General features: G+C 32.7%; 1 protein-coding gene across 2 annotated transcripts in view; it reads right to left on the bottom strand.

The window, feature by feature from the left end:
• Positions 1 to 271: 271 nt before the first annotated feature.
• Positions 272 to 10,273, bottom strand: part of TFPI (tissue factor pathway inhibitor) — a 62,093-nt gene continuing 52,091 nt past the window's right edge. For both annotated transcript variants that reach the window (XM_032406513.1, XM_032406521.1), the window contains exons 7-8: positions 1,075 to 1,254; positions 272 to 378 (exon numbers count right to left, since the gene is read on the bottom strand). In XM_032406513.1, coding sequence (XP_032262404.1) covers positions 272 to 378; positions 1,075 to 1,254 — 287 coding nt within the window. The remainder of the gene's footprint in view (positions 379 to 1,074; positions 1,255 to 10,273) is intronic.

Genomic DNA, 10,273 nt, shown 5'->3' with positions numbered 1-10,273 from the left:
AATGGACTGATTTGATGTGGCCAGTAATATGATAATTTGTAGTCAATGGGAAATAGAAAGGGATTGAGAGAATAAGTAAATTCATAGTAGTCAGCCCTTGAATACGTACTTTGATTAGATAAATTCTGATACAAATTATTAATAGTGGTTAATATGTACATAGAAAATTCATGGAAATATTCACTAAAAGGATTTCAGGAAAGGAAAAATAAGAATTATAGTGAAAAGTTTCATCCAAAATATTTAGAACTGATGTAATAATGTAACAAATTTATATTTTTTTAACAAAAATTTTTTCATATACTATTTTCACTGTCTGCTTCTTTCTTTTTCTTTTGGTTTTAATTAATCCTCCTTTTGATATTCTTTGGATGAAACCTACAGAAGGAAGAGAAACAAATTCATTATGCATAATAAAGTAATACAATAAAACATTTTACCTAAATTTTCTCAAATTATATTTTAATATATAGAACTAAAAATTGGCTTAAAAGCCTTTAATTTGTCTTTATGCAGAACAACCTATTTCTAAGGAAGTCATTTCACATATATAAGAATTAGCAAAAATGGATAAGCATGTTTCTGAATTTTTATTACTCTTCTTCACTTAGAAATTCATGCTCACTTTATTAAAGCAAACATGGCTGAATATGGTTGGTGGAATCATATGTGATTTTCATTTATGTATTAATACTCTATAAATATGCATCATTTTTATATTCAGAAGAAAATTAGTAACTACATTTAAATGTGCATTATAAAATGCTTAAAAATATTTTGGTATAATTTAAAATGAAAGCTTAGTATGTAAATATTAAAAGAATAAAATGTTTTGTTTCAAGTAGATTATTTTTCTGTGAAAGACACATTATGAGGAATTGTAGTTAACATCTTCAGCAATATCATCTAAATGTAGTTGAAAGGGGGACATATATTACCTAAATTATAATATTGTGTCTTATTATAAATAGAACTAATTTCATAATATTTTTCTCCTATTAAAATTTGTTCATAATTTCAATGCAATTGTTATCTTAAACACTAGTGAATTAATGGGAAGAATGTCCTTTATACCTTTCTTACAAGTCCTAAGACATGCTTTTTTAGAAATAAAATTATTTTCATTCCCTCCACATCCACTGTACTTAAATGGGCGGCATTTCCCAATGACTGAATTGTAGTAGAATCGGCTCTCATTGGCTTGACACAATCCTCTGTCTGCTGGAGTCAGACACCAGGAAGGACCATGATATTCTAAGAACATCAAGAAAACATGGTAAATTATATATGATAGTTAATCTGAAACTTTCATATTTATTGATTATTTATTCTCTTATAGTATATTTATGTAAAATGGTAATCTGAATAACAAAAGTAGTACTCAGTGAAATTCATGTATTTCAACTCCAGGAAAATGCTTTACTAATCACCAACTGTCCACTACAGTAAGACCTATCTCTAATAAATAAAAAAGTAGATATATTTGTTAAAGAGAAGTACTTTGCTGACTCTTCATAATGTAAAAAACTAGCTGTACATAATAGACAAACCACTATTCAAAAATTGAACTTATAAAAATTTGTTAACCATATTCACTTTAACAAATTATCAGTTTACACATCATTTTTGTTCATGAATGTTCAACTTCGGGAGGAAAAAAGTCCTGATGAGCAATCCTTATTCATTGAATGACATCACTGAAGCTGAGGAAGAGTAGTTGTTGTTTTGTTTTTTGACTAACGTTCTAAATGATGTAACATAATCACAATTTAAAGCATAGGAACTCAGGTGTAGCAAATTTCAACTTTAAGCTTCAGAGAAGGATCCCTGAAGAGATGGTTTGATTTAGTAATAAAGTTTTCTTGTGAATCGAAGCATCAGTTCTCGATGAGTTAGATGTTTTTGCAAAGGAAGGAATATTGCTAAAGCCAGTAAGATAGAACATTTACAGGTTTAAACCAGGCAGACAAGCTGGTCTGTCGATGGGACCAACTACTTTAGAAACCGAAGAAAGAAAATACAACCAGGATAATAAAAGGATCGCTCATTTTCTTAAGGTAAAGTAGAGAAATAGTTTCAGTACAATGGTAGTTTTTAGCTCTTTGGGGAATTCCTGTGAGGGGAAGCTGGTACTCCAGCAGCAGACTTAAACCGCTTAATATTAGTAAACCAATACTGCAGGCAAGTTGGTAGATGGTGAGAAATCAATATAAGAAAACTTTAATGGCTTTGCCAAATTGTGAGCTGTGGCACAGCAAATGCAGACAAAGATGGTATACTAATATACAAAATCGGCAGAAAATAGAACTTTGAGGAATCCAGCCAATGAAGGCAAATAGGTTGGGCAGAAAGCTATAAGTGGTCTGATGACAAGTGAACCCTAGATGAAAGACTATAAAAGAAATAAAATGAAACAATTTGAGGGGAAAATGCAGAAATTATTTGATCTAATCTGAATTAATGAACAATAATCCTAATTAGATGTGAAAAAATAAGAATCTGCATTTACCTCCTGCCTTCTTGATAATTTAAGTGATTAGAGTGTCTTGATATAATGGCTCCTATAATAAGAGAAATTCCGGAAAATAGGAGTGGGAATACTATAGAAAGAATATACAAGACATTTTAGAAAGATGAAAATTCTGTGTCAAAATTCAAGAACTGTAATCACCTAAAGAATATTGTATAATTTAGGTCTTTGATTAGGTCTATAAACACTAATTTTTTTAAAAGAAGACCTTTGGATCTATAAAACTAAAACATTCAAAATCATGTAGTCTAATTTATCTTCTATGTCATCCTATTTGGGAGTTATAGTGCATGATTATTGCCATCATAAATCAAAATGAAAATGTTATTTGGTGAGAATGTATGCTTAACTTTCTAGAAACTGTTGAAGTCTCCTGTCTCCAGTAATGGTTTATGTAAGAGGAATTTTCTAACAGTATAGTAGAGATATACTGTAATTGAGCCCTACTATTGTGCAAACTTTTCCAGTGTCTATGCTCTGGATTCTCATTAACCCAGAACCTAGAATATGAGATGGTTATCAGTTGCTACCACTTCTATCTCCATGAGCTTCCAAAGTCATCACCTGTATTCAGAAACAAAAGAAGTACTCCTCAAGCAATTAGCCTAATTTGAGAAACAGAGAAAATTGCTATTTTTTTAAATTCTCAGCAAGCACCCACAGATACTTCATAGCTGATATAGGAGTATGATGATATGACTTATACCTCGATTTCACTTTTGCATTTTGTATATAAGATTTATTAGCCCACAGTAAGTTGAAGATAATATATATAGATGTACCTGTAAGTTGTATACTTCTTTACACATGTTGATTATTATGTCTTAATAGTAATGCTCTACCTAAAGTTCCTTATTCCAGGACAGAGAGAATTTTCTGATGACATGAAATAAATTCATCCTTATTTTCCCTTAACCTGTAGTAAACCTGGCCCCATAACCAAATCAAGGCTATTTCAAAATGAGAACAAGCTAGACTGGTACATCTGGGGCTACAATACTTAGACTGAAGATAACAATGGAGAAGGCTCTGAAACCATGGAGGATATACTACCGGTTTGATGGGGAGAGGTACCCTAGCTTCTGTCTTCCTTTGGTCACTGAGTCTTCCAACAATGTCTGCCACTCACCAAATCTACTCAACAGCCAAGGGAAAGAGTACAATATATGTATGGGACAGTGCAAGAAGAAGGCAGGGGGATTAGTTTGAAGGCAAACAGATAGTTGACCAGCACAGATGCCATTAGAGAGGTTCATAGCTGTTCATCTATTTCACTTTGTTTGCCCTGATTTTAATCACTACCTGCACAGATTATCAAATACAACTCACTTTTGACCCAGATAATTATTGTGGTTTCTAACACTAAAAATACAAGTATTTTGATAGTGGGTTAAAATTTGAAATTAATTACTAAGAATGTATTATAGTTAACTTGTAAAAAAGTCTTTAATACTATAATTATCAGTTGTGGAGTTTTTATAAGGCCATTATTCTTCAGAACATGAATTATACTTGTATGTAAACTAATTCATTTCTCCTAAAATCATTTGAACTCTAAGTAGCTAAGACTATCATTGGATCAGGGCACCCGGGTGGCTCAGTTGGTTATAGCATTCAACTCTGGATTTCTGCTCAGGTCATGATCTCGGGGTTGTGAGATCGAGCCCCATGATCTCGGGGTTGTGAGATTGAGCTCTACACTGGGCATGGAGCCTGCTTGGGATTTTTTTCTCCCTCTCCCTCTGCCCCTCCCCATTCCCTTCTCTCTCTCCCTCTCTAAAAAAGACTATCATTAGATTGCTTTAACATAGACAACGACAATATGATTAAAATAATGAAGCAGATGGTTTCTCAAGGACATTTTTAGCTCTAACATTTTTTTGAGTCCTTGATTATCATCCAGTTCTATCTCTAACGGTGAGGAAATTGAAGTTCTTGCACCTCATGAGGAGATAAGCTTGACGGTTTTCAATGAACATATGTATTCTAGATAAACATAGGCACTCACCTATTCAAAATCCAGACAATGATATCTACAATGAAAGAAAATATAAAGGTTTTGAAGTAGTTACACAATGAAATTTTTTTGGTCTAGATTTAATTATTCACAGTATTTAAGATAGAATAAAAAGACACTAACCTGACTTCTGTTCATTTTCCAAAGGGAATTTAAAAACCAAATGCATTCTGTCTTGATCTCGCCATTAATAACAAGTTGGATAGCTTCCATTTAGAGGGTACATGATAGGTTTCAGAATTCAGGATCCATTTATATTCTGCCAGGAACTGCCATGATCTAGTATGACTGCTAAACTGAAGGTGGCACTCCAAAATCAGTTTTATATTTAAAGTGGTTTATGTAAATTTTCTGAAACTTATACTGTAAACTTTAAATTTTATAGTCCCTTTGAATCCTTACCATGGTGTCTTTCTGTTCCCATTTTATATAATATTTAGGCTTTTATTTTACCAAACAATTTAGGATTTATGAATTACCCCATCACTTGCTGAGAAATTTTTTGTCTTCTGAGATTGTTTTAGGGAATTGAATAATAAATCTTTCCTTTGAATAACACATTCTTTTTTCCCATAATTTTCTAGTAAAGAAAAATATAAATATTTTAACTTTCTAATTATAACTTATCATTGTAAGACACTGAATTAATACAAAAGTATAACAAATATAAAACAAATGTTCTCAATAATTTGACCCCTGTCCCTTAACCATTATCAATGCTTTGTTGTATATTTTCCTCCAAATTTTTTGCCTAGGCAAACATATATTAGCATACTATTGTTTCTTTTTATACTTGATAACATTTTGTGAATGTTTCCGTATTTGTTCGTATATATTTCATTTTTAATATGTACAGTGTTCATTTCTTCAATTGACTACAGTACATTTAGTCAACCCATTACTCATGTGGATGTAGATTATTTTTTTCAATTCCAGATTAATGGCTCATGAGCATCCTTGTACACTAGTTCAGATATTTCTAAAGATCTTTCTAAAATTAGAATTGTGTAAAAGCTATACTCAATTTGTAATTTGGTGGATGCTGCTGAATTTTCTACCAAAAGCTTATATAAATTTATACTTCACAATGATGTTTAAAAGTACCTAATCAATTACTTAATAAAATGTGCACCTTACTGCAATGCATTTATTTGTATTCACTGTTCTCTCCTCATACCCACAAAAGTAGATGATTACTATAGAGATGTTTTTATTAGGTAGGGAGCTTAGCAGTTCTCAAGGTTGCAACGCCCCAAAACAGATACTTTTATGCTGAGCTTCTTCTATACTGTTAGGGATTCTCTAGTAGCTACTTTCAGTCTGTATTTTATTTACTTCATGATGTGGTAGAGAACAAAGATAGCAAAGAAATATGAAAAGGAAATATGCTAGAATGTTGACAGTGATTGTCTCTGTGAAATGCAAATATGGCCAATTGTCTTTTTCTTTTCTATTTTTTTCAATTTATCTGCTATTATAATATTCAAATTATAAAATAAAATATATAATGTTAGAAATAGGATTATATAATCAAAATATTTTTTGATTCACCCCAGAGTCCTGGGGTCATAAGGAAAAGGCTAGAGATTGGAATTTGTTTGTGGTTAGAAATGGAGAGTAAACCTGTCACCTGTAAGTATACTATTTACAGATAGTAAATCTGTACTATAGAAAAAGCAGCATTTCCATTCACTAACATGGGAGAGTTGGCATGAAATGGGCAGAAACTGACATTCTATATTGAAGGAAAAACAGCAGGGAATGGGAATATTAGTACGGTGGAACTTTTTTCTTTTTTCTTTTGTCTATGTGTACAGTAACTTAGCTGAGGTTGAAATGTAAAAAGCAGGCTTCTAGGACATCTGAAACTGAAAGGTCATGGGGGAATAGACTGTAAGACCCCTTGCCCCAACAGGGAAGCCTCCACAGATTAAAACAGAAGAGAAGTGGTGTAGATATCTATTGGGTTGGATTTCTTTGCCTGGATACTGACTCCATGGGCAGAGTTCACAAAGTTATCTTTATCCAGGGATTTTTCTAAATAAAGCCATAAAGCAAGCAATACATGGTAAAACTATAAACTAGGAAGCTGTTATAAGTATAATTTATCCTAAGATAATTGTCTTATAATTAGAAAATTTTTTCCTTAAGCCATCTGCAAAATTGAAAACCCTGTAAGATTTTAGTAAAAGGTGAAAATTAACACTTATTTATTCCCTTGATCAGCTTTTAAGGAAGAATGAAATTTTAACAAGTGGAAGAGATAGAGGGGGAAATGGGTGAAGGAAAGCACAAAAGTCAGAATATTCCTAGTGTGGGACACTTTGCAAACTCCAGGCTATCTGAAAAACAGAGTGCATGGAGAGTATAGTGGGATGCAGGATTGGGAGAGTAGATTTAGACCAAATTAAGAAGGTTTCTGATTACTAATATACCTGGATTTTATGATATACACATTAATGAACAACTGAAAGTATTGAAGGATGAAAAAGTTCTGCTCTTTCGTGATGCATGAAGCAAGCTCAGCCAGGCATGTGTAGGCTGAATCCTGCAGGAGACTTGCAATAAAGGAGAATATAAGATGACCCTAACTGAAGCAGGTATAGTGGAAATGAATAAAATTAAGTACCACATTGACTGTGAGCAGGGAGAGAGGTAGAGAGAAGATAATTCTGGTATTTTTAGACTGATTGACTTAGAAGATGGAATATTTTTAATATATTATGAAATAGAATTATAGTATGAAATATAGTCATAACAGTTTCATAATTTATAATTTTATCATGGCTTTCTTTCATTGTAGCTTTACTTAGAAAAATCCCTGAATAAAGATAGAATTGTGAACTATGCCCATGCATTAGCCAGCATCTAAACAAATAAATCCAAGATGTTCGATAAAAGATAGAACACAGGTTTAGAAAAAGACAAAATTTTAATTTTGACACCCTTCAATGGAAATACAATATCATGACTCTGTCCCCCCACAACACTTGTGCAGCTGTCTTAGCATATAGTGTAGGCATTGACGTCATCCTTGTATCTATCCCCTCACCCCATTTCACAGGCATGCCTGTAAAGAACAACACCATCTTTCTTATTTATTATTCACAGACTCCCAGTCCCTGTGACAATTCCCATCATATAGGAGCCGCTCAGTATTTGTTGAACTGAACTGGCATTAAGAAGTATAATGGATTTGCGCCTCAGGTCATAAGATAAAATTAGAAACACAGGTTTACAAGTCCTCTGATTAGAGAATACCATCCAAAGACACAAAATATGTATTGGTGTTTTATAATTACGTTTGAATTTTAGAAGGGCTTTATTTTATTTCAAATAATCATAGTATTAAGTGTATTGAATGAAGATACTTCAGATCAAGGTTACAGGCTTTAGTTATATTTAAAAATGATCACTAACAAAATGTATACAAATAATATCCCTGATTATTTTTTCCTGCTATAAATTTCCATTGACACTGGGTAATCATTAAAACCTTCAAATATTAATACTTTTCAGCCCTTATTGTGTGCTAAACATAGGGATAAGAATTTTATATATGTCATCATAATCATCAAAAATTTTATGAGCTATTACTTTCCACATATAACAAATGAGGAACATGAGGCCAAGAGTTGTGTAATTCTTTCAAGGCCACAAAAAGTTGGCAAATAGCAGGACTGGAATTTAAACCTACATCTTTCCTCCCATAAGCCAGTGCTCTTCACCATTATGATGCATCCTCTGAAAACTACTAGAAAATAAAAATAACTGAGCAAAGACAATTTAATAATTATCAGGTAAAGAGAAAGCTGTCACAACTTTCCTTTTATATCCAGTTTTCAAATTCTCTCTTCTTAGGTTCAGAATGTCTTCTATACTTCTTACCCTAAGTTACATGCATGAAGTTGGAGTTTATCAAGTTTGAACAGGAAAAAGGTATCTAATCCAAATAGGCCATCAAATGAAGAAACTGGAAACAAGTCTTGGGAGTAAGAGTGCTGAGCCAAACAGTATTTGAAGAGCCCAAATATTTAAAGGCAAGAATTATTGTGTTTGTATATTCAATCTGGGCTGATTCTAGAAATAATAGACCAAAGTTCCAGGTGTTTGTATACTCTGTGATCATATTTGCATGGGCCAGTCAGCTATCCATTTAATAGCAATAAGATGTGACAGAAGACTAGAAACCACATTCCACCGTGTCCCTAGAAAAGATAGAGGTGGGACTTTCCTAATTAATACATTTTATAATAATGCTTTTCAAACCTATTCCTGCAAAGATTGGTCATTATTCAAATAGAAGTAAGGTAGAGAATTAAAACATAGAGTAGCACAGGCTTTTCTAACCTCTTCCTCATTCCTAACCTGCTTTATAGCAGTAAATACCAAATTCATATAATAATAGGGATGTGCCATCTAAAATCAGACACACAGATCAATGGAATAAAAAAGCTCAGAAATAAACCCAAACTTAATATGGTCAATTTATCTATGACAAAGTAGGAAAGAATATACAATGGGGAAAAGACAGTCTTTTCAATAAATGGTTTTGGGAAAACTGGTCAGCTACATGCAAAAGAATAAAAGTGCACCACTTTCTTTATCATATATAAAAATAAACTCAAAATGGATTAAAGACCTAAATGTAAGACCTGAAACCATAAACTCCTAAAAGAAAACATAGGCTGTAAACTTTTGGACATTGGTCTTACCAATATTGTAGGAGTTTGTCTCCTCAGGCAAAAGCAACAAAAAGCAAAAATAAACAAGTGGGACTACATCAAACTAAGAAGCTTCTGCACAGAGAAGGAAACAATCAACAAAACTGAAAGGCAACCGACTGAATGGGAGATGCTATTTGCAAATGATGTATCTGAAAAGTGGTTAATATCCAAAATATATAAAGAACTTGTACAATTCAACACCAAAATAACAATTCGATTAAAAATGAACAGACGACCTGAATAGACATTTTTCCAAAGAAGACCTACAGATGGCTAACAAATATATGAAAAGAGGCTTAACATTACTAATCCTCAAGGAAATGCAAATCAAAACCACAATGAGCTATCTATCACCTTATACCTGTCAGGATAGCTAGTATCAAAAAGACAAGAAATAACAGGTGTTGGTAAGAATGTGGAGGAAAAGGAACCTTCGTGTGCTGTTGATGGGAGTGTATATTGATGCAGCCACTTTGGAAAACAATATGGAGGTTCCTCAAAAAATTAAAAATAGAAATACCATATGATCCAATAATTCCACTGCTGAGTATCCAAAGAAAGCAAACACACTAATTTGAAAAGACATAGGCACCCCTATGTTCACTGCAGTGTTATTTACAATAGCCGAGATATGGAAGCAGCCCAAATGTCCATCAATAGATGGATAGATAAAGATGTGGTGTGTGTATACACACATACACACACACACACACACATAATATACACCCAATGGAATACAATTCAGCCATAAAAAAAAATGAGATCTTGCCATTTGTGAGACCATGGTTGAATCTAGAGGGTGTTATACCAAATGAAATAAGTCAGAAAAAGACAAATTCCATATGATTTCACTTATATTGGAATCTAAAAAACAAAACAAGAAAACTTATACAGAGAACAAAATTGTGGTTGCAAGAGGGCAAGGGGATGGAGGAATACTCAAAATATGTAAAGATGATCAAGAGGTATAAAGTTCCACTTATAAAATAAGTCATGAGG

The sequence above is a fragment of the Phoca vitulina genome, unplaced genomic scaffold (assembly GCF_004348235.1).
Source record: "Phoca vitulina isolate PV1807 unplaced genomic scaffold, GSC_HSeal_1.0 scaffold1, whole genome shotgun sequence".
NCBI classification, from domain to species: Eukaryota; Metazoa; Chordata; class Mammalia; order Carnivora; family Phocidae; genus Phoca; species Phoca vitulina.
The sequence above is the reverse complement of the archived record's forward strand: the minus strand, read 5'-3'. Positions and strand labels throughout refer to the sequence as shown.